Source organism: Pipistrellus kuhlii, unplaced genomic scaffold (genome assembly GCF_014108245.1).
Source record: "Pipistrellus kuhlii isolate mPipKuh1 unplaced genomic scaffold, mPipKuh1.p scaffold_m20_p_7, whole genome shotgun sequence".
Lineage (NCBI taxonomy): Eukaryota > Metazoa > Chordata > Mammalia > Chiroptera > Vespertilionidae > Pipistrellus > Pipistrellus kuhlii.
In genome coordinates, this window is record NW_023425573.1 from 41931625 (window position 1) to 41956996 (window position 25372).

A 25372-nucleotide genomic window follows, 5' to 3' on the forward strand; every position below is an offset into this window, starting at 1 on the left:
CAAAGGATACCTGAATACCATCTTTTCCAGCCTATCAAACTTTTTAAAATAGTATGCAACATTCCGAAGGATATATGTGGGTGAAACATAAGAATGACAGTTTTGCCTCAGATTCACCAAGCACATTAACAATATAAAAGCTCTCTGGATAGAATTTGTTGGCATGTTCAACTCATAGAATATAACACAAAAACCTTCCTGAAGTCACCAAGAGGCGAGGGAGATATCAGCTTCCTAAACCTGGGCATTGCCTCTGGCCTACTAGACCAAGGCATCTCCTCCGAGTTGACGGTTATGTTGGACTGGGCTGTCAGGGCTGAACTCTGTATGGCTTGAACTAGGACCTGGATGGAAGTTGTGAAGAAGGTTAACGATGTCAAGGCATCCGCGAATGGTAATGATCACATCTCACCAAAAAATTCTTTCAGAAAAGAAGCAAAGTGGAAAATATGTTCTCCTTCTGTTTATTTATCCCAATGGTTTAAAAAATCAGCTTTATGGAACCATCATCTTCCTCAGGACAGATGGGCTTACACATCGGCATCGTGCTTCCAACCAACAGTGTACATTGAAGAAACCGAATGTAAAGACATCTTCAGCATCTATGTCACTTTTAGTTTTATAACATTGATACAAAAAATAGTATTCTGATTAGCAGCTTGATTGGCAACCCATGTAACCCTAAACAGTACTACAAACCTGGAGAGTGCACTTTTACAGACAATTACATTTGGCGAAATAGTATGTACAATTTTGACAAATAAATACATAAATACAGTCATTCATATATAGCGATATACCTAAATGTCAATTATCATCAACAAGTGTTTCTAGTAAATTACTTCTTTCATTCACAAGTTACGTTGCTGCTTATAAAAAACGATCTTCACCTTTACCGAAGAAATCACATCATCAATTCCCCCCACTAACCCACATATTAGGAAAGGTAGAAAATGAATCCCAGGCATTTTATGTAAGTGTCCCATTGTCTTTTGATAAAAGAGATCTGATTGAAAAACTCCTTCCTTAGCTTCTCCGTAAAGAGTTTGTTGTCCCTATATCATATCACACAAAGAGGTTTTGTTTTTCTGAATTTAATCCAAATAAAAAATGATCTTCATTTTTATTCTAGTATTTAAAAATACAATATTGAAACTGGAATTTGAGTCAATGTAAGAAGACACAAAGCCACACAATTTAATCACCAAAGATAAAAATTTCCCCCGAAATAAATTTACGAAAGAAAATGTAAGAATATAGACACTAATTATTAATACCTTTTGTTATACAATGCAAACAAAAAAAATGTATGGGGACAGTCAGAAGGTTTTTGTAAAAACTGTCTGAATGACTCCGAGTACAATACTGTCTGAAATATTATTTTACACCAGAGAAATGATAATAATTGTTTTAAAAAATGGCATCACAAATAATTGAAACCATAATTTGGCAAAAGTAGAAAATTAGAGCATTTTCTGATCACTTGACTTAAACATTTTTGAACATTCAAAAAACAAAGGGCAAACATGCTTTATGCTATTGCAACTGGCCAAATGGCCTTGCCTCGCCAAGCTCCATGCAGAAGAAAATGTACCCAGCAAGCACCTTCTAGCTATGCGAACAGTGGGGAGAAGAAAAAATGTCTTTAAAATATATACATATGGTCTGATGAATATTTACATGTTTGTCACATGGGCACTACCTAGCATAAAAAAGTTAGGAAATAGTTCTTTAAGACATGGTTTTCTGATTTTTGCTCCTTTTAAAGATTAGGGCTCTATTCATAACACACACACACACACACACACACACACACACACACACACCAATTGACAGATGTACATATATGATGCTTATAGCACATAATTCCTTGACACCAATGGTGACTTGAGTCAGCATAAGGTGAATGCAAGACGATAGTATGAGACAGAAGCCTGACTCAGCCACACGACTGAAAGGAGACCCAAGTACAAAGTCATGAGACCTCTGCAGTGACTGGAACTCACAGCCGTTAAAGGGTGGGGCTGGAGGGCGGTTCACCTGTGCTAACCCATCTCTCCCCAGTTCTTATAGTTCTGTTGACTGTAAGATGAAGATGGAGTAAGGGACTGGGAGGCCTGTCTCACATTGGGTTCTTATGGGGCTGGGGATGAGACATCCAGTGTTTTTAGTAAGCAGGCCATGACTTCCATTTATTCATTTTGTCTACCTATTTGCTATCAACTTCTAGGGGGGCTTCCAAAAGTCATATTAAAAAAAAGGTACACTCTTTCAGTTGTGGGCCTTCCGTTGAATGAAAACCAAGTTTTCTAATGAATGGTAGAAGTTGTGGAATGTGTGGTTTCCTGAGGACCTATTCTTCCGATAGAAGTGGACTAGCTTCACTGATCCTCAGTTCTGACTGAGACTTCAGATCACGTCTCACGCTTCCTGAGATCTACATTGATGTGAAACATTTTGCAAAGCACATGCTTCAATTGTTCTAATATACCCCTCACCAGTAGCTCCTCCCCAAAGAAAGCCAGCTGCCTTCCCTTTCAGCATCCTGGGAGATCAGGGCAATGCACTGAAATAATAACCTGTTCCTTGAAACCAGAATAAATGACAGAGAAATTGAAGCTTCCCAAACAACATCTCCAAGGAAAAGCCTTAGAAGAATCAGGTGCAGTAACAGTTAATATTTTGGCAGATTTTATATTAAAATGATGTGACTACTACTTCCGACCATCGTTGCAATTACATAACTATTTTAGCAGTTAGCATAATGCATGATACATTGCATTATGTAGCACCTTTTAAACCAAGGATCTCAAAATACTTAGCAAATGAGATTTGCTCTCACAGCACCTGTGAGGTAGGTGTTTTTCCAGCCATCTTATAAATGAGCGTATTTGAAGCACATAAAGGTAAAGATACCTGCTTACATGACCCAACAAGTAGTATGGCATCAGTAGAACCTGAACTCAAGCTTCCCCTCTTCTTTCCCATGAACCCCAATTACAGAGTCTTCAGAACACTCCTATCAGCCAGGCTGATAGAGGTACTTGGATGTTACAAATATTAGAGAGTATTACATCTCTTAGCTGTAGGGCTAAATCATTCAATAACATTGGTACCTGTTAAAAGATTTTTCTCATGTACTTTGCAAACGTGTGGGAAGGACATCTTATACTCTTGCTAAGCTTATGTGAATTATAATGCATATATAAATTTGTATTTTCTCTGTGTGATTTATTGTTCTTATGGCCTCCCACCAACTTATTTCTATATGTGTGCCTGCCTGAGACAGAAACTGTAAAATGCACTTAGCTACATGATGTGAAGGGTAGCAGAAACAATGACATCTGGCAAAATCTCCTTGGAGGCACCAGGTCATGTGTGTTTGATGAGCAAGCAGAATCGTCTTCCAAACATACAAAGCATTTGACTCTTAAGTTTAAGCTTCCATGTATTTAACTGCAGCCTCCCTGGCAGCCTACTAGTAATTTAATTTCTTATTAGAACCACAGATACTGTACACACGATGTGGCAATGGATGTAAAAATTCAATGTAACAGCACACACAATACTAATCATTCACATCCAGCGTGTCTTCCTGACTTTGCATTACTTCTGAGTTGTTTTTGGAAAAGAATTATTTCTTTCCTTCTGCAGAGATGCTATGAAGACATGACTGTGAGTTTCAGTTTCCCAGAACCAGATTTGTATCTCAGACGCACAGTATGCAAATCCTAGCAGTTGATAGGAAGTTGCTTTTTGAGATAAATGCAAGGCCTAAGGACCTGAGAACAAAATCTGGCCCTTCTCACCTATGCATTGTTTCTATGATGGGAGCCTAATGCTTGTAAATTGGCAATCCAAGAAAAGAACTAGGAGCAGGAAGGAAATGCTTTTTACAAAACCCCTTCACCAGTTCACTTCTCCTGGTGACACCTGTAAAATACCAACACTTTAAGCTGTTTCTTAAAAAAGAAATGTATTTACACTGGTAAAAATCCTAACATCTGAGATGCTTCTTGCTTGACATGTCATTCCAGATCCTGTGCATCTCTTCCGGAGAGATCTGATGCACAGTGATAACTCGGCGGTATCTGCACAAACTGTAGGCCATTTTCCAGTGATTGAAGCCACTGTTCTGAAAAGGATGAATGCCCAGCTTGCGAAGACACAGCCCTACATAGACATCTTCCAGGTGAAGCAGCCTTGTGTGGAGTGAGGTCTTGTAAATGAGTTCAGCCACATCGGCTGAGAAGATATAGCCAGTCCCCGAACAGAAGGGCGGGTAGTTACTGTCGGGGTACAAATCCCTGGGCATGTACCACTTACTGCGGACGTCCCGGATGGGCCCTCCATTGATGACGTAGCCGGTGAAATACCTCCTTCTTGGTTTAGTGGAGGGTTTTAGTAGTTTATAAATGAGGTTGTCCATGTTTACAAAAATGTCACTGTCTGTTTTCATGACATACTTGGCTTTCGAGCAAAAAGTGGCCACCCATCTCATCCCCATTAGTGTTTTGAGGGTCAGGTTATGGTAGGAGTCGATGAAGTCCTCCACGATGATGTCGTGGAAGATCTGGCTCTCTTGCTCCACCATCTGATTCAGAACAGGATCGGCATTCTTGCCCAGGAGAAACAGAGTGGCGATCTTGATCCCTTTAAAGCTGTTCTCGTCGCCCCATGTCTCCCGGATGGCCTGGCGGGCATCGAATTCTTTGTGGGTGGTGCTAATGAGGATGACGAGGAAAGGAATGTTTTTCTCACATTTGTTGGGCTCGTTTATAAGAAACTCAAAAGAATGTGGGTTTATAGGTCGAGTTCTTATGTTGCCAAATGTTAAGTTTTTCCTGGCAACGGTGAGGTGGCTGAATGGCTTGGAGCCAGTGTAGGAAGAAGTAGGACGGGTTACGCTCAAGTACCAGAGAGCGCTGGCCCAACACACAACTGTCAAAACATACAGACAGGACACTTTTGAAGCCATGGTCTTGAGAGCAGGTCTAGTCCAAATACTGAAGAATATGCCTTCTTGGCATTAGTTTCTTTTCATCTCGCAAAGGTAGCATATTACTAATTAATCTTAAAGTTCCAAAGAGAAGTGTGAGTGTGGCATTGTCCATGGGTCTTAGCAGCAGTCTGCTATCACTGCATCCATTTCACTTTCTTCCAAACTGATCGAAGGCTTCATGCCTCATAGATCTTCCTCTTAACTCTGCAAAATCAATAAAGTAAAGTTGTTCAGATTTATGAAGTCATTTCATATTCTCACATAGACACAGTATGGGTATAAGAATTGCCCACGATGACTGAAATAAACATAACCATTCGTTTCCTCAGTACCAAAAACTTCCTGACACAACCATCCTCCCTTTCTTCCCTTGATGGAAGTGGTTTATGGATAATCACACCCAATAACAAATACATAGATTATGAACTCTAGATGGATATGCAGTGAATGGAACATTAATAACTATCCATAAAACAAGTTTCCTTCTCTTCACAGGTGGCCTTCTTTGCAGTTAAACACCTTCTGACACTAAAGTCTTCTTTCATGCAGTGAAGTCTCACACAGCCTTGTATCTCTTTTCCATTTTTCCAACTCTGAGTTTTTGTTTGCTTGTCTGCGGTAAAGGCATCAGTTGTCAACATCTCTACTTTCTCTAGCTCTGCATGTGAAAATGTGTTGATCACCACTGGAAAAATCTCTGCTAACATGGTCTCCTTTGGTTCAGATTTAGGAGCAATTCCCAAATTTTCTTCACTTTTTCTTTACCCTGACTCTCACAAATGTTAGTTCCCACTTCTCAGTTTCCTGTGATGCTCCACATGGAGAATATCCTTACTCCTCATGCATGAAGCCCACCACACAAGTGTCTTTCCAGACAGTGGGTATTATTCATTTTGGAGTTGATCTAAATGGTACCCACTTTTTGTGGTTTTCAACAATTCACCTTAATGTTCCCGTGATGAAATTATACTGCCTCTTTTAATTTTTTTTTTCTTAGTTATACTTAACTTGCACACATATCAGAAATATAATAAGAGAGACAATTGAGTTTGGGGGCGGTGACACAGCTCTTTAATCAATTGGTGTTCAAACAAAAAAGTTGTCCTTCGCCTGGTTGGTATGGCTCAGTGATTGAGCATCTTCCCTTGCACCAGGGAGGTCATGGTTTGTTCCTGGTCAGGGCACACGCACGGGGTCTTGGGCTTGATCCCCAGCAGAAGGCATTTGGATCAATGATGTTTCTCTCTCACATTGGTGTTTCTATTTCTCTCTCTCCCTCTCCCTTCTTTTTTTTCTAAAATCAATAAAAACATTTTTTTTTAAAAGTTATCTTTTGGAACTCAGATCTTTTCTAGAACTTTAGCTGCTTTCATGCCAGGTAATATGTGCCAAGTTGCAAAGTCCATTCATGTAAAAAGTTGTCCCTTTCTAGCTAGAGCAAAATGTGGTAGTCCTGGAAGACAGAGATAACAGATAATGGATATCCATTTCAACAGAGTCTGCTTCAAAGAAGACAGTGCACTTAAATGTACAGACTATGTTGAAAATATTTAATAGGGATTATAGACTGAAAATTATGCCTCTAAGCACAATAGTCATAATGAAATGAAAATACATTTTGAGCAACAGTGGAGATAATACAAGACTTCTTGTCTAAGCCAAGAACTGACTGTGAATATGTGATCCATATGAGGCCAGCAATGCCCAGTGTGGTGATGGTTCTAACTAAGTAAATATTAGAATAGCTTCAAGCTGCATGACTCACTCTAGGGCCTAGAGTGAGTCATGCAGCTTGAAGCTATTCTAATATTATCGATAAAACAAGTTTATATATTGATAAACACTTCTCATTGAAGAATAAGCAATTTTCCCTAGACAGCTAACAAACATGAGTCTAGGCATAGTCTGCCTTTTTGCCTTGGGAATACAGATATCACCTCCATTTGAAATCCAAAGGGATGTGAGTGAATCTCAAGAAGGTACTAGAAACCAACTTTTCTCCACCATTATTCTAGTCTACTTTGCTGATTCTTGTTAGCTTATCTTTACCTACAAATAGCCCTTGTTGCCTTTCATACTTTCCTACAAAATTGAAACCTATTGACTAAGCTGTTAATGTACTGAAAGAGTCTCATCTGGAAATGGCTCTTCCCTACTGGAAATTAACAAGGCTACTGATGGAGAATTAATAGTGAATGAGAGGTACTGGGAAAATAGAAATAGAATCCATACTCCTCCTCAAGGGACTCACAGTCTATGTGAAAAGACTTCGAAGAAACAGTGAAAACAGTGGAATAAACATTTTCATCAGGAAGCTCCTGGGGTACACAGGAGAGGTGGGCCGGCAGACAGGCTGTGAGAGAACCAGGAAAAGGCCTGCAGACTGCACAGTACAATCCAGGGCCCAGCACTCTCACAGACTGCAATGGGGATCCTCGCTCCTCCATCATCCTGGAGTCAAATGACGATTAGACCTGGAGAGGGTACCATGGATCGTTAAGAATAGTTATCTGAGCTGCATCTTCAAGGACAACTAGGAGTTACCTGGTTGAGAGCTGGGCATTCTAGGTAAAGGGAACAGTACATCCAAAGGTATAACACGAGAGAAGTATGTGCCAGGAGTGCAGACAGTGCAGTGAAGGAAGAGCACAGATGATGTGCATGAGGGTGGGAATGGTGAGCTTTGGAGCTACTGAGATAAGCAGAGGTCAGATAGTGAGTGGCACTCAGAAATTGCTCTGAGCTGAGTAGCTGGTTACCCATCTTTGCAATCTAAAGGGGGTAAGGGAGGGTTTTACTTTACCCAAATCCTATCCACTTATTTTAATAGCAATTCATTTTTCTACATTAAGGATTTCTTTCTCCCACAGTTCTATGCTTTAGAAGGATAAGTGACAGTTTGTTTTATCCGATACCTTTCTGTGTGACTTTCTGTGAGGGAGGGACTCCATAAACACAGGTACCCAGAGGTTTAGAAAGAGCTAAAAGAGGGAGAAATAGAAGAGAAATAGGTGAGATCATGAACACGTTTATATATTGATAAACACTTCTCATTGAAGAATAAGCAATTTTCCCTAGACAGCTAACAAACATGATATTTCATGCCATTGCTATTGTAGGCCTCATGTACACCAGGCATTGTGCGGTATTCTATGCCACACATTTTATGGAGCTTCATTCCAACAGTAAATTGAGAGGTATTTTCTCAATTTCCCAGATGACAGAAGTGAAACCCAGAGATATGAAGTAGCTTGCTCAAGATCACTCAGCTAATGAGTGAGTGGTTCATGGTCATTTCAAGCTTCCTAAGGCCTGTTAGGACCTTAAGCAAAATCTGAGATGGGGAAGCTCAGGGTGGCAAGGAGCAGCTCAGGCTGCTGGTCTCCCGGGGATCCATATGTTCATTTTCTTAGATGTGTGTTCACTGCTTGGATTTTTTTCCTAGTTCATTTTGGTTTGCTACGCACACACTACAGCAATTCTGTAGGGGATTCTTCATCATGAAAAAATGATGACTCACAAAGAGCACTTTAAATCTTAAAGATGCTGGGGGTGGAGAGAGAGCTGCAACTATGGAGGAGGTTCAGAAACATTCTGTAGTTCCCTTTCTCTGAACTCCTGAAACACACACACACACACACACACACACACACACACACACACTGAAAGAATCATTCTTTCTATTGACCTTATTTTTCAAACATGAGAAATAAAGTAAGCATAGTATTATATTTTGGTCTCTAGTTAATGCAATTGTCACCTATAAAAAGAGAGGGTTTGAAATGGGACAAGGAACCGGCCTAGAAACTGAAGAGCAGCCCAGGATAAGGATAAAAAGGCTGCTAAATGCCCCCTTTCCCCATAACAGAACAGATTTTTCAAACAAATACAAATACAGGGTGTACCGCAAAAACGTATACACATTTTAACAGTTGCTAGCTCAATTTTGAAAATGAAATGTATTTTAATAAGCACTGCCTTTATAGATTTAAAGTGTGTATATACATTTTTTGGGATCCCCTATATATGCCTCTTGACCAGAACCAGTAATATAAGAGACAAGAAAGTAACATGGTGCATTTAACTCTAAAGAGTAATTGCATATCTGTTGGATGAAGTAGTTGGTAATGGGCCAGATGTCCGCGTTTTACTCTGTGAGCAATACTAAATTGTTATGTGGCTTTCTGTGGCTCTGCAGCCTTAGGAATAAACTAAGGGCAAAAATAACATCTGCTTAATCTCCAAACGCATTAGAGGCATTAATGACCATTGCTGATTACTTGAGTTTCTGGGGGAAGACAGATTACCATCTGATACAAAGAGCAGGATCTGCTCTGGCCAGGTCACTCACTTGGTTGGAGTATTGTCCTGTACACCCAAAGATGGTGGGTTCAATTCCTGGTCAGGGCACATACCGAGGTTGTGGGTTTAATCCTGGGTTGGAGCACATGCAATCGACATCCAACTAATAGATGTTTCTCTCTCACATGGATTTTTTCCCCTCCCTTTCCTTCTCTCCAAAAATCAATTAAAAAAACAAAACAAAACAAAAAACATATCTTTGATTTAAAAAGAGAGAGATCGAGAGAGCAGGATCTAACGGGGCTGAGAGGATTATGTCAGGTCACCAGGTCATGATTTGGGATTTAAAGCACATATACCAATAGATTCTTCTAAATATATAGGATCGGTATCTGTTTCTTGGTTTCTTTGCCTAAGGTTAGTGACCACACTGTATAGATTTTCCTGCTAGAGAATTCTATTTTTCTTTCTGGAAAACTCAAAGCCAAAGGTCCACCGAAAAGTTCTGAGGAAGGAGCTGAGTATCTGTCACAAAGTTCAATTCTCTGGAGGGTTCTTTCAGTTTTACAAGGTTTAAAATCTTGTTTAACCGACACGTTAATGTATCGGGAAAATAGCAAGCTGCACACACATTTGTCATTCCTTTTAGCAGCTCTTCCACAACCAAGACACTGACGACACATTAACTTGTCATCCATTAAATACAAACTCCTCCAAACAGAAACATTCACTAGAACACTTGAAAGATTTCCCTCCGGGCGTTACTGTATGGCAGATTACCACATTAGCAGAACTCCCTGGTAACTCTCCACCTCCACCTTTCAGGAAGTTAATGGGGCAGAAATTTCAATTTAAGGAGCACATGTTTCTCCTAGAAACTGCATGGTGGGTAGTCTGCTATCCTGAGTAAATTAGTCCCTGAGTTTGCTCAAGCTCTTCTGTTGTATGGCCAGAGGTAAGTCCTGGAAGCAGGCGGGTAGTGTCTCTTGAGTGGCCGGTGCTTCGTTTGGGGTGCCACATTCTTGTCTTTTCCCATGAGGGCTTAAGCTGGCTTCCTATGCCTCAGTTTCCTCTGAGTTGGCGCGGCAAATGTTCCATCTTCCGTTCTCTCCTGGGCAAGGACACAGGGCCTCACCTAATAGTCTGCTTGCACTGTCTGGTGCCTCAAAGAAAAAGGGTTTTCAAATCTACTTCATTTGCTCATCAAAGATGTGTGGAACACCTGTGATATGCCAGGCACTGTTTTACAATACAGATGGGGAGCTTACTTTCTAGGAGAGGATTACAAAAAAATAAAAATAAAACACTTGATAAATAAATGTAAAAATAATTTCAGGTAGCAAAGAGTACTGTGATTCAGATAAAGTGAGGGTAATGGGATAGAAACTGATCAGAGGTAGGAGGGAAGAGGGGGGCTACTTATATAAATTGGTCACTCTCTGAGGAGGAGACATTTGGGTGAGACCAGAATGCCTTGCAAACTCTGATTCAGTCTTTGAGTCTGTAACTAAGGTTTGTTTGCTTGGCTCTTCAGAATGTATGCCGTGCTAAGATCATCTTTTTGGTTTGGAACCTTCCCTCGTCTTCTCGATCTTTTTGGCTCCCTGTTTTCCAGTTGTGGCCTGGCCATTCCACTCCTGCAGATGCCATCGACTTCTGGAAATGCAAGTTCTGCACTGTATTAGTTTTGGTACTTTGCTGTAACAAAGTACCGCAAACTGGGTAGCTTAAACCACACAGGTGTGTCATTCTGGAGGCAAGAAGTCAAAGACTGTTTGGCATGGTTGTTTTTTTTTCTGAGGGCTGGGAGGGAGGATCTGTTCCATGGTGGATCTGTGGTAATCTCTGGCACTCTGGCTCATAGATGCCTCCCCTAACTCTCCAGCTCATCTTTACTTGGTATAATCCTCCCTTTGCGTCTGCGTCCAAATGTCCCCATTTTATAAGGACAATGATTGTATTACATTAGGGTCCACCCAGGTGAATTCATTTTAACTTGATTATTTCTAGAAGGACCCTGTTTCCAAATAGGATCACATTCTGAATTACTGGCAGTTAGGATTTCAATATATCTTTTAGGGAGACACAAGTCCATCCAAAACACCTACTTTCTGGGGTGGCAACAAAATAAAACACTTTGCTCTCCAAAGACTTCACATTTTATTTTCTTGATTTGAAATGGTACAGTCCTGGGTTTTGATAAACCAACTTTTAAAGGGTGAAACATTTGCATGTAGCATTTGAAGAAGAATGAAACGAGAGTGTGAAAAGCAATACCAATTCGGATTTACTGTTATATTTCGGAAAAGGTAGTTCAGATTACTTTTTAAGATCACGTGGAGAAGATGGCATAGTTTTAAGCAGTCCTTCGCTCCTGCCATTTTCTCTTTGCTCGTAAAAACACAAACTAGATGAGACATTAATGTGCCAGGCACATTTTCCAGCAGTTCCTGGGATACCAGGTGTCCGGGGGAAACCACCAATGCTCCTGTCTCCTCTGCAGATGTGAAACGCTACCAGCGCTTCTCTTACCCCCCGCCAGTTCTGAATATTCACACCACACGACATTACAAAAGTGGTTTTACCATTAAAACCCACTTAGTCACTTTAAAAACATGGTGCAGAAACAGAAGCCAGTTTGGGAAAAAACAATTTTAAGAGTTAAGAGAGAGAAAAGAAAGGAAAACAGAAACTCAGAAGAAGGAGAGAGATAACTACTAGTCCTTAGGAACTGCTCTTGAAATGGATGAGAAGCTGGCTGAGTAAGTACATCATATTAAGAGCAAAAGAGATTCTTTCTGAAAAATGTTTTGATCTCAACTGATTTTTCTTAGAGCTGGTACAGGAGTGAAAAATAAAGACAAATTTCATTCCATGGGGAACTACAGAAACTCAGATAGCAATAGAACTAATTGATAAACAAGCCCCAAAGGCCAGGAATTCCATTTGACTGCATTAATTTGGTAAATGATTATCTTGATACCTAAGTCCCTTCCCTCCTCTTGCTCTTGTAATTATACTCTAAACAAGCACAAGAGAGGAAGAAATAAAGCACTATTAGCCCTAGATAATGGTCCTTGAAGGAAGAATTTCATAAACCATTATGTTATATAGCTTGCTAAATTATTATCTTCAAATCACAGAGGGCTGGCCTTCTCTCCCAGCCTTTCTTTCAAATAAGCAGCCTCCTTGGCTGTGGGAAGCATCATACCCACAGAAGTCAACATCCCTGAATGCTCAGAGAAACAAGTGTTCTGCCTCCTCTGCCTCAGAAAGACAAAGAGCTAATTTGTTCATTTTAAAAATCTAATCATGAATCCTTTGAGAGCGACCCCATAATTGAACTTGCCCAACAGATCATTTGCAGTGAGGAACAGGCGGAAAGCAAGAGGTGATAGTCGTCATGTCTTGGCAGTTTGAAATCACTTCTCTCCTAAATCTGGAAGAAATTATTGGAACCTTTCTCCTTTTAGTTCGATATGCCTTGAAATGTACTGAAAAGGTCTTCCTAAGTCCCTTGCATTCAGAGGCATGGGGCCAGCTTGAAAGAGAAGGGGTTTGGATGAGGATGCCTTTGTTTGGGTTTAAGGCTCTTGCTATTCTGATTCACTGCGGGGAAAGTGCACTTCAAATTACCAGGGAAGATTATAGCTTTCTTCAAATCAATAGGTTGTCCTAGTTCTAGACAGAATTCAGAGGATTTTTTAAACATCGCTATAATTCTCCCAGGGAAAAGTGAAAATGAGGCTGTCTTATTATTTTACATAAATGCTTGGCTTCATTTGCAGTAACGGATATTGTATCTTGACTGCCTTATATGAGACACATTTCTAAAGATGGACAGAGCAATCACTTATTTAACATAGGAATATGGGAGCCCGGCAATGCGTCTGGGTAGAGCTTCTTGGGAAGGAAATGCCAGAATTTTTTTTATTACAGCTGTGGAAGAGGATGAAAGGAAAGACATTTTACTAATATAATCAGCAGCTGGGAGAATTTAAAAATGATGAGCTATGTACTCTAAAAAGAGTACTTATTTGGCACATTATTTGGAGGGGTTGATATAAAGAGATATTTTTAGAAACCATAAAGATGTTAGTGTATTTGCTATCTGAAATTTACAAAGTCTAAGGTGAAATGTTTTATAAAGCTCCTCATAGAGAGGTAATTTTATTCTAGGTCATATTTAAAAAAATGCTATTAGTACTACACAGCAACTGATGATAAGGAGGAGAATTAACAAATTATTTTCCTTTTCTAATTCAAAAGCTCCTTTATACAATATCAATTTATTGGAATACATAATAACCCAAAATAATTTTATGTCTATGCTGTCAATGAAAATTAGGCAGTCAATCTTATGGCACTGTGTTATTACTTCCTTGGTTAAATTTATTCTTAGGTATTTTATTATTTTAGATGCAATTGTGAATGGGATTAAATTTTTTTTCTTTCTGATAGTTCATTATTAGTGTTTAGAAATGCAGCATGTATTCGCATATTGATATTGTATCTAGGAAAACTATTAATCTACATTTTATAAAGCTTTTTTTCTAAAGTTTTATCTTGTTTTTGTTTTAATTTGGACCATATTTTTTGTTTCATTTTGCTGACTCTCTGTGTTGTTTCCATACAGCAGATGAAACAACTATCTCAGTCTTCAAGCAGTGGCCTCCTGTAGGACTTAAATTTTATCATTCAGCCCTGCCTCAGTTCTTGGTTGTCTCTCAAACCTTTGTGCTTGTGCTTTAAAATAATATTTTTAAACAGCAGTTTCTATTTAATCAAAACTTATTCTTTGCTAGGATTTTATAAGTGCTTTAGAAATACCTATTCATAATATGATTTACATATATAGAGGACACATTATTGCTTCACCTGCCTCTACTCACATATATTATTCTCTATAATTTATACTCAATCTTATCAATAATTATAAGAAATAGGTGTCCTTGTTTCTATTTTATAGAAGAGAAAACTGAGGCCCAAAGAGATTAAGCAACTTGCCCTCAAGTTATTAAACTTGAACACAAGTCTGTTAAACTGTAATGTGTGGGTCCATACACTATATTCTGTATTTCACTTTTTATATAGTAGTCAGATTAATTTTTTTCTCTTATTTCTTTTAATTTTCTGTGATGTAATATGAGAGGTAGAGAAAATGGACTCATAATTCATGTGTGTATTACTATGGCTCAAGGGTCTTTCTGATCCTGGGATCCTTAGATTCATAACTTAGATATATCAGTCATTATATTTTAATGAGAACTGGAAAAAGGATGAAGGACTCATCTCCATTCACAAGACTACTCCCTTCACAATATTAAGATATCTAAAAAACCAGTAATAATGATGCTTGGAGTTCATACAATTACAAGTCAAAAGGAAATAGTTGCTCTTAAATAATATTTTAATTAAACTCTGAAGGTTAGAGGAACTACTCTACTTTATCATAATGAAGCAATCATTTTATCTGGGAAAGAGTGTAGGATCTGATAACTTTGGCTCTGCCACTTACTTAGCTATATGACTCTAGTCAAGTAAATTCTCCAATTATGGCAGACTTGGTAGTTTAGTTAACTGATTTCCCAATACAATCCCCCTTTGGCTGGTCAGTTGTGAAAGAGGCTGGAGTCCAAAACTAAAATTTCCAGGTCCCTTTACAACTAGGAAAGAGACATATGATCTAGCTTCCACCAAAAAGGTGCCTCTGGGCAAGATACAGACACAGGACTGAGCAACATAAGATGGCAGTGACTTTCTAGTGATTTGGATTGATTGCAAAGCATATAGAGTGAGACAAAGGTGTCTGGTTCTTGTGGAACCACTGTGATGGAATTTCCAGCTTCTAAACATGAACATCATAGGTGGGAGTAGAGGCAGTAGAAGCAATGATGTGTCCTCTAAAACACCTCCAAATAGTTGTCAGGCACTGTTTGGGCTGTACTGTTCAAGGCTGTGCTGTTCTAGTTGGTTAATAACCAAACCTGGGTCTTGTCCTCCCAGAGATTTTATGCACTGCATAAACTCTTTCAACGAATTCCTTTCTTCTTAACCTGGTAAAGTATATTCTGTTGTTAAGAACCTCAAGCCACACACCACTCTCTCTACTTTTTAAAGTATAAAATGAAATGATGGTCATCGTTTTCAGGCCGTTTGTGAGGTACACAGTAAACTTCACAATGGCATATAGAATTTAATATTTGTTATTATTAATTGCTGGCCATTTCAGTATTGCTTGAGAGAATACCAACTATCATTAAATAAATAAATAAACCCATGCTGGCCATGTGAGTAGCAGCCTATTGAATTGAGGATTATATTTTAAAACTCTATTTTCTCTCTCTATGCTCTTTAAAATGTAAGGCATGTGTCTTTTGACTAAATGTCACATGACTTTTTAAATTTTTTTTAGCTTGCTTTGGGCCCTTTCCCTAGATGAACTCACCGAAAATGAGGCTGCCTTAATTTAAAATAAACCACAATAAATATACTCTCAAAAATTGCTGAACTCTGGCCAGGTAGCTCAGTTAGTTAGAGCATCATCCTGATATTCCAAGATTGCAGGTTTGATCCCTGGTCAGTGAATGCATAAATGGATGGAACAGCAAATCAATGTCTCTCTCTCTTTCTTACCAGTCAATAAAAAAATTATTTAGGCCCAAGCTGGTTTGGTCCAGTGGATAGAGCATCAGCCTGTGGAATAAAGGGCCTCAGGTTCGATTCCAGCCAAGGACACATTTCTGGGTTGTGGACTCAATCTCCCCTCTCCCAGTAGGGGGCGAGCAGGAGGCAGCCAATCAATAATTCTCTCATCAATGATGTCTCTCTCTATCCCTCTCACTTCCTGTCTGAAATCAATAAAAATATTTAAAAATTGCTGAAAAGTCATTGGTTCTTTTTCCATGATATGTTCATTTTACCTATAATATTACACATGTCATCATACTTGTGCCTATTCTTGAGTATGGAGACATGCTGACAGTTTATTATTCTCTGTTCTTTTTGTTGTAATGAAAAAGAAATACTATGCTTTTATTTTAATTTATTCCTTCATTGTATTTGACAGCCCCACAATTGAAACTCATAAATGTTACATATTAAATTTATATACTAAATGCAAATTCCTTATGTTTAAGGAACTTATAGCTATATAAACTATAATCTATGTGGAAAGAAAGAATAATTAGAGATATGCTATTATAACTGAAATAGTTCTTAATGGGGATGGTTGGGCTAGATTCATGGAAAAGACAAAATTGACTTTGACCTCAAATTTAAAAGAATAAATAGAGAAATCTCAATAGCAAAATTAATTGTGCAGAGAGACATGCAGTGGTAAGATGAAAGCATTTGCAAAGAAACAAAGGTGTTCTTTCATTGATTTGGAGCATAGGGAACTGTTCAGTTTGGAAGATTGTTGGGTTCTTCATAGAGTGCAGTTGAAATTTAGAATGTAAAGGGTGCCATTCTCATGAGTACATTTTTTTCCTCTACCACACCTATATCTTTCTTCATCTTCTATATACTTCTACAACTTTACTTTCATATTTGTGTTATAGGTTGTTTCCTTACGTCATATGGAAAGACCCCTCAATCAAGAGGCTAGTTTCCTCAACTGGTTTTCACTGTGTATATTTGATAAACTGTAACCTCTGTAAAGGACAAGATTTTATCTGGCTTTATCACAATTTCAATACTCTCATTGCTATGTCTACCTTTAGCACTATGCCCAAACATAATAGCATAGTGCAAGAAATACTGTAGTTGATGAAAATGTAATTGTTGAGTAAATGTCTGCCAGGTAGTCATAAACAGAAATCTGTCATCCAATAGTAGCATCAACATGAGCCCTTTGTGGAGATATCATAGAGAAATGGACCTTATTCTAGAGCAATTATTGATGATGTGCTAGAAAGATTCACTGAAAGATGTTTTGTAGTATTAGCATATGATATTTTCTTCCATGCTTGACCCTTTGTACTATGCCGTTCAAAGCAAATTTTAGCTTCTATTTTTTTATTCCTGATCTCATGACTTTGTTATAATGTTTCTAATTAAAAATAATTTTTCTGAATAAAAGACAAAGTTTCTGTCAAAGACAATAAACACACACACACACACACACACACACACACACACACAACACAGCACTAATAAAAGAGAAATTCAGGAAATGTAATGTAGAATCTGAACTTTTTCTGGGATTAATATTTTCCAAAGTTTTTCACAAGTTGTCAACTGTCAAAACCTTGACTTATTCTTTCCCAAATTTCTTTCTGAACTGGATTTTAAATAAATTATCTGGCTTGTTGTTGTGGTGGGTCATTTGTAATTACATCTATCTTGTCCAGTTGTAGCAGTAACATGTGTAAATTGGATCTTCAAGGAGTGATAAAGTGATGCAAATAGTGCTTTTCACCTTGGGTTACCATAGCTACTATCATTATTTGCAATAGCTACTGTGCTGTCTTCTTCTATGAAATCCCCTAATGAGATGCTTCACCTTATGTCACATCCAAGCTACAGAAAAGAGTGTCCACATTGAAAAGTATGGAGCCAATGAAACTTCACAGCCAAAATTGTTTGTCCAGGAAGTTATCTTTAGAACTATTTTGGGTTGATTTTAATATGATTGGAAATTCTTTAGAAACCATATGTTGCCATATTCAAGAGAATACTTTGTATTTTGGGGTAAAATGAAGAATAACCCTCTACTAACTGGGAAGGTTTCAAGGCATGAAGCACAACAGTAATAATGGGTTCCATTGTTCCCTGGGCACGTGTCAGTCCTAAAAGAGTAATAGAGAAGTGTAGACACTCCTGGGCCCTGAGGAGCTTAAGGGCAACTGTCAGAAATCAGGATTATAACTTATCTTCCATTTGGGTCAGAGAGTTACAAATAAGCAAATGTCCAATAGGAGTAAAGTATTCATGTGGTCTGAAAGAAGTTTTTCAAAGTCCTGCCTTACAGGTGGAGCATATCTGCATATCTATATTACTTGGGTTGTGAGATATGAATGGGTGAAAACACTGGGTTAACCAAAGTTCTTGAGATTTGTTTACTACAGGAATGCTCAGAACCTTTAATATGACCTATTCTTTTGAGAATATCAAAACAGAAATGCAACATGGCTTACATAATTTTGTTATTAGTAGGTGCTTCTTAGGAACACAGTTTGGGAAGCCATGCCCTATTGGACAGTTATGCTCCATTACTCCCCTTTTGAAATTATAAATTATTATCATTGCTGTTTTTTGGTATTGTATTTTTTTTTTCTTAAAAAAAGTGAACTAGCCAGGACTGGTTTGGCTCAATGGATAGAGCGTCGGCTTGGGGACTGAAGAGTCCCGGGTTCGATTCCGGTCAAGGGCATGTACCTTGGTTGCGAGCATATCCCCAGTAGGGGGTGTGCAAGAGGCAGCTGATCGATGACTCTGTCTCATCGATGTTTCTAACTCTCTATCTCTCTCCCTTCCTCTCTGTACAAAATCAATAAAATATATTAAAAAAAAAAGTGAACTAAAAATGTAGATTGGTCACAGCCTTTTGGTTACTTTATGGGGTAAACATAGTCCTCTTAAAGTATCTATTTTTTTTTAATTCTTATAAGTCTAATATATTATCATTCCCAATTTTCTTAACTTTTCTTTTTTTATGACTGTATTTTAAGAATTTATTGCTTTTTAAGAAAGCTTTTGTTTTAGTAGTACAAAAAAATGCACACTTAAGACAAAATTATGAGGATTAACAAGCAAAAGAAAGAAAATAAAAATCAAGCAGACACAAGCACTGTTGACAAGTGGTGTAGACTTTTTCATACTTGCATTTTACATATTTTAATTTATAAATACAGGTCATGTTTATGGGCAATTTTATGTACTTTTTTCCCCCACTTAGCAAGCATCATCAACACTTTTGCATGCTATTTACTACTCTCTTATCACTTTGTTTTCAATCAATGCCATATTTCTTTTATGTAACCATCCTTCCAATGTTAGATATTTAGTCTTCCCAAATTTACTCTGTTAGCATTCTCAGAAAGTAAAGTGAACAGATGACAGTATTCTTGGCTCTACAATGCCTTATCCTAGAAGCTTCACATGTCCCATTTGCAGTGTCAGAAAATAAAGGCACCAGCAATGATCTGCTGCCTGAAGTCACTGAAATCATACTTACGGTGCTATCATAACTTTCCAGCCTGGCTCTTCAATCTGCAACTACAAATTATTCAGTCCTCCAATATTTCAAAGAAGCAATACAAGCAATCAAAATCTGCAATTTATGGGTCAAATCCATAGAATGGGACTAAGTCAACCTTTCTGGGTTTTGGGATGGGGATAGTATGGGTTCTGGGGGGTCTTTAGGATGAGACAGCTCCCTGTTTTGTATGAACGGTTACAGACAATGTTCTCAGAGCTGGTGTTGGAATGATGCCTACGTCATTTACACCATAGATACTGTCTTCAGCAGCATGGGGCAGTTAGTAAGAGGCTGAAACCAGCACATCCTAGTAGTTGGTTTGATGAGCCACCTCCAATAAAGACTTGAGTCGGACATTCCCTGTACCTGTTACACTACAGTATGTGCCCTGGGCTTAAAATAGTTAAATTAAGACTGACTTAGTAAAGGGACAGCTGTATCCACAAGTGATTTACAGTTTACCAGTTGCGTTCTTTGGATTCAACCCTCCCCTGAAGACCAGACTGGATATAAAACTAAAGTGGGGAACATATACCCAGAATTACCATCTGCGGTCCAGCTGAGGAGGACGCCTATATCAAAGAAGGACAGAAAACACCTGGAGGAGTCTCCTATATCAAGACAGTAAACACAGGCATAAGGAATAAAAATGGGAACAAATAAGTACCAATCAAAAATAACCTTAAATGTAAATGGTTTAAATGCTCCAGTCAAGACACAGGGTAGCCAAATGGATAAGAAAAGATGTCCCCATATATATGCTGCCTACAAGAAACCCTCCTCAAAACAAAAGAGAGTGAAGGGGTGAAAAAATTTTCCAGGCAAATGAAAATGGAAAAAAAAAAAAAAGAAAAAAAAGAAAGAAAAGAAAAAGCTGGAGTAGCAACACTCATATCTAACAAAATAGACTTCAAAGTGAAGGACATAACAGGAAACAATGAAGGCCACTTCACAATATTAAAGGGATTGATTCAACAAGAGGATGTAACTCTGGTAAGCATATATGCATCCAATACAGGAGCATTCAAATACAAATATATAAAATAACTTCTGAAGGATTTTAAGGGAAAGATGGACAGCATTACAATCGTGGTAGGGGACTTTAACACCCTACTGACATCAATGGATAGATCTTCTAGACAAAAAATCAGCAGGGAAACAGCAATCCTAAACGATACACTGGATCCGATGGAATTATTTTGCATTTTGAGAACATTTCACCCCAAAGCTACAAAATATATATTCTTCTCAAGTGTACATGGGACATCTTCAAAGCTAGACCACATGTTAGGACACAAACTGAGTCTCTATGAGTTCAAATTTCTCTAAGATTGAAATCATATCAAGCATCTTCTCAGATCACAGTGGCATGAAATTAGAAATCAACTACAATTCAAACACATGGAGGCCAAAATAGAATGTTACTAAACAATGAATAGGTTACCAAATAGATCAAAGAAGAAATAAAAAACATCCTGGAAACTTACATATGGGTTCCTCTATCTATGGACATAGTGAAAGCAGTCCTGAGAGAGAAGTTCATAACACTACAGGCCTTCCTCAAAAAAACCATGAAATACTTTTCATAAGCTATCTAATTCTACAACTTAAAGTACCAGAAAGAGAATAAGAAAAGCCCAGATAAGTAAAAGGAAGGAAATAATAACGATCAGAGCAGAAATAAATGACATAGAGATTAAAAAAGCTATATAAAAGATCAATAAAACCAAGAGCTGGTTCTTTGAAAAGAAACAAGATTGATGAACCTGTAGTCAGACTTACCAAGAAGCAGAGAGAGGACCCAAATAAGCAAAATCAGAAACAAAAGAGATGAAGTAACAACTGACCCAACAGAAATACAAAGGATTATAAAAAAAATTACTATGAATTTCTATATTCCAATAAACTAGACAACCGGGGCAAATAGACATATTCCTAGAAAAACACAGTTTTCCAAAACTCAATCAGGAATAATCAGAAAACCTGACTAGGCTGATAAGTACTGATGAAATTGAAGCAATAATTAAAAAAAACTTCCAGCAAACAACAGCCCTGATCTGGTCCATTTCACAGGGGAGTTTTACCAAACAGTCAAAGAAGAACTAACACTAATCCTCCTTAAACTATTCCAAAAAATTCAAGAGGAACACTTCCAAATTCGTTCTATGGGGACAGCATTTCCCTAAATCCAAAATCAGATAAAAATGCTATAAAGAAAGAGAATTACAGGCTCATATTCCTGATGAACATAGATGCTAAAATCCTCAGCAAATCGGATCCAGCAATACATTAAAAAACCATCATATACCATGACCAAGTGGGATTTATTCTAGGGATGCAAGGCTGACACAATATTTGCAAATCATTAAATGTGATACAGCACATAAATAGCTTGCAAGACAAAATTCACATGGTCATAGCAATGGATGCAGAAAAAGCATTCCACAAAATCCAACACACTTTTTTTGGGATAAAAAATTTTCTGCAAAATGGGAACAGAGGGGACATGCCTCAACATAAAAAAGCCATATATGACAAACCTACAGCCAACAACAGACTCAATAGGCAAAAACTTAAACCATCTCCCCTAAGAACAGGAACAACATAGGGATGCCACCTCTACCACTGTGTTTTTATTTTGTTTTGACAGCTGGCTTTTAAAAAAATCTGGCTTCTTTTTTCCCAATACGTTTTTTTTTTAAATTTATTTTTTATTTACTTTAGAGAGCAAGGGAGAGGGAGAGATAGGAACATCAAAGAGGAAAGAGAATCATCGATGGGCTACTTCCTGCATGCCTCCTACTGGGGATTGAGACTGCAAACAAAACCTGGGCATGTGCCCTGACCAGGAGTCGAACCGTGATCTTCTGGTTCACAGGTTGATGTTCAACCATTGAGCTACACAGTCCAGGCTGACCACTGACTTCTATTGTCTTAAAGAAGATGTGATAAAAACAAGTCCTTACTATTCTCTGTACGATGTAACTTTTATAATAATATGTATATTTATAATAGCCTAGTTCAGGAAATAAATTTTAATGTGTTTGTGGATTTTTTCCCCCCAGGTTTTTTAAAACTTAACACCAAACCTCATACTATTCAAGTGCTTAAAAACCTGGACCAAGTCAATGTAACAGTTAACAGTTTCTGGTGTTCAATTAAGCAACAACAAGCACACAAAATAGACAATTATATTTGAAAGGAAACATTATAGTAAGAAAAATTACTTAAACTATCTTTCCATTCCTATTTCCTGCAGTTTACCATATTTTTCCTTCTCCCTGGGTATTCTCTTGGCAGCAAATACAGAATCTCAAAAATCTGTACAAATTGTAATCACTTGGATTTCTTGTCTTTGTCTGGGGCATTTTACTTGCCAAATTAGGGAACACAGCTTAAATGGCTGCCAGCTAAAAAGTAGCCTGGCCTTGGTTTTCATCCCATTTGGCAAAATGAGAGCCTGGACTGGACCTTTGATTATCCTTAGATGGCAGATATGTTTTATTTGCACATTTAAAAAATATATTTTTATTGACTTCAGAGAGAAAGGGCGGAGGAATGAGAGAGAGAAACATCAGTGATGAGAGAGAATCATTGATTGGCTGCCTCCTGCAGGGCTGCTGCTGGGGATGGAGCCCTCAATCCAGGCCCTGACCGGGAATTGAACCATGACCTCCTGGTCCTTAGGTTGATGTTCAACCACTGAGCAACACGGGCTGGGCTCACTTGCACATTTTGCAGAAGCTTCTCAGGCAAGTGTGGCAATGCCACTGTGGCCAGGTTTGCCAATTGGAGGTTGTGAAAAAGTATTCAGTATTAATCTTCATGTCTCTGGGGAATTTGCCAAATTGGAGATTTAATCCCGGTGTCTTCCTTATCCTAAAAGCATAGAAAGGCACGATCTCAAATATTGTGTTTCCATTCAGACAAGTGTCTCCCAGTGATCAAATATCAGATGTTAATGAACCACACCAGCCAACCTTCTTGTCTGAAGGGGGAAGACCTTGAGCAGATCCACACGGGTTGTAACACTGGATGGAGGAGACTGCGCTGGAGGAGCTGTTTAGAAAAGCTGTTCAGGGAGTTAGCATCACATGGGTTTGTTTATCAAGCTGACATTCTCAGTGAAAGGAATGGCAGTTTGTGAGGCAGTGGCAGAGTTTCTTAGCTTGCATAAACAAGATTTCAATGTGTTTATAAGCATGATTAGTTGAGAACACAGGGAGAGAGTCTATAGAGAGATTAACCATTTATAACCAAAGTAAAAGAACCAGTGGAATTTAAAGCTAGAACTTGGGTCTCTGATTATGTTAAGAGACTTGTTACCCCCTGGAAAACAGTGCCTTGAAAGGATGGACAAGCCAGTGTAAGCTGGTCTGTTTCCATATTCCCACATTATGCCTTCACGAAGGATGCACACCAAGAAGACCATTACTCAGGCAGGGCTGACTTTTAAAACACACACACACACACACACACACACACACACACACACACACACACAGTATTGATTTAGAGAGGAAGGAATAGAGAGAAAAAGATTGAAACTTCAATGATTAGAGAGATCATTGATCGGTTGCCTCCTGCACACCCTACCAAAGATGGAGCCATGACCTCCTGCTTCCTAGGTCAATGCTCAACCACTGAGTGACACCAGCGGGGCCAGGGCTGACTTTTTATGAAGAAAAATCTAGGCTCCATTTGGGTCCCATATATTCATTGACTTCAAGCTTAAGTTTCCTACAAAGGGCACAACTGTTTAAGCAGAAAACAGCTACAGCCACTAAGTCGCCAGGTTACAGAATGAGGCTCCTCCTAGTCCGAGTAGGTCTAAAGATCCTATGACTCACAAGAATAAAGAGAATAAAGATTCTCTTTATTTCGGAGTCCTGACCTGCATTACAGAGTGGTGTGTGTGTGTGTGTGTGTGTGTGTGTGTGTGTGTGTGTGTGTTTAATGGAGACCAACACACCCTAATTTGTCCAGCAAAGTTTTCTTTTTAGGTAATAATCTACAATAGAGCTCAATTCTTCACTGATACAGAAGTCCAGGACTGAGCTTGTTCACATTAAAAACTCTGATTTCATCCTTAGAGTCTAGATTTCAATGCTGGAAGTAGTTTTAAGAGATAGTTTAAGACCATCGTCTGCCCCCGGGTTAAAGCACATCTTAAACAGGAATGTATCTCAGGAGCCATAGAAAGAGAGTTCCCAGAATTCTCTTTGGAACTTTGTACTGGGATCTGATCATGTTCACTTTCATATGTCATTCTTCATGTACAGACTAGCTACATTCCTACAATTTTGGCGCCTATCTTCCAGTTTTACCCTGGGACTTGTGGGAACCCTACCAATTCTGTCTTCTAGTAAACATGGGAGGACGGATCATTAACCTTCAGCTCTCCTTTCCCCAGATCAGACATGCCCATTTCAATGGTAGAAGAGTTTATGCCACACATAGTTGTTCCGAGGTTGTCCCGGGTCACTGTGCAATGAGCAAACCAGGAAATAGCTTCTTTTGAATAGTAGTTTTCATCTGACTCATCCACACGAAACATCTTCAGGATCTTTCTGAATTTCATTTAAGGCACTGGATTTCCTGTATGATTTGTAAGTCATTGGTGTCACTATGTTTTGTTTTTGTTAATTTCCTCATCTGGGAGTTTTGAGCTCATAACCTCTGTAAGAAGCCACACAACCATCTGCCATGTAGCTTAACCTCTGAGCTGTGGGTTTGGAGAATGTACCTTTCAAGGACAAGGAAGCCAAGGAGGGGAAGGAGGGCAATTAATTTTTCAGTTTTCACAGACAACAGTGGGAGAGAATCTAAATTCTGGCAGGAGACTGACTACATTAGGTGCCACA

The 25372-nt window shown here is 38.5% G+C and overlaps 1 protein-coding gene across 2 annotated transcripts in view; it reads right to left on the minus strand.

Moving 5' to 3' along the window:
- Positions 1 to 448: 448 nt before the first annotated feature.
- B3GALT1 (beta-1,3-galactosyltransferase 1) overlaps positions 449 to 25372 on the minus strand; it is a 473540-nt gene continuing 448616 nt past the window's right edge. The window contains exons 4-5 of one of the 2 annotated variants that reach the window (XM_045575386.1): positions 7918 to 7983; positions 449 to 5206 (exon numbers count right to left, since the gene is read on the minus strand). In XM_045575386.1, the coding sequence (XP_045431342.1) occupies positions 3998 to 4978 (981 nt within the window). In that variant the 5' untranslated portion in view covers positions 4979 to 5206; positions 7918 to 7983 and the 3' untranslated portion in view covers positions 449 to 3997. The remainder of the gene's footprint in view (positions 5207 to 7917; positions 7984 to 25372) is intronic. The other variant, XM_036421711.2, reaches the window with a different exon arrangement.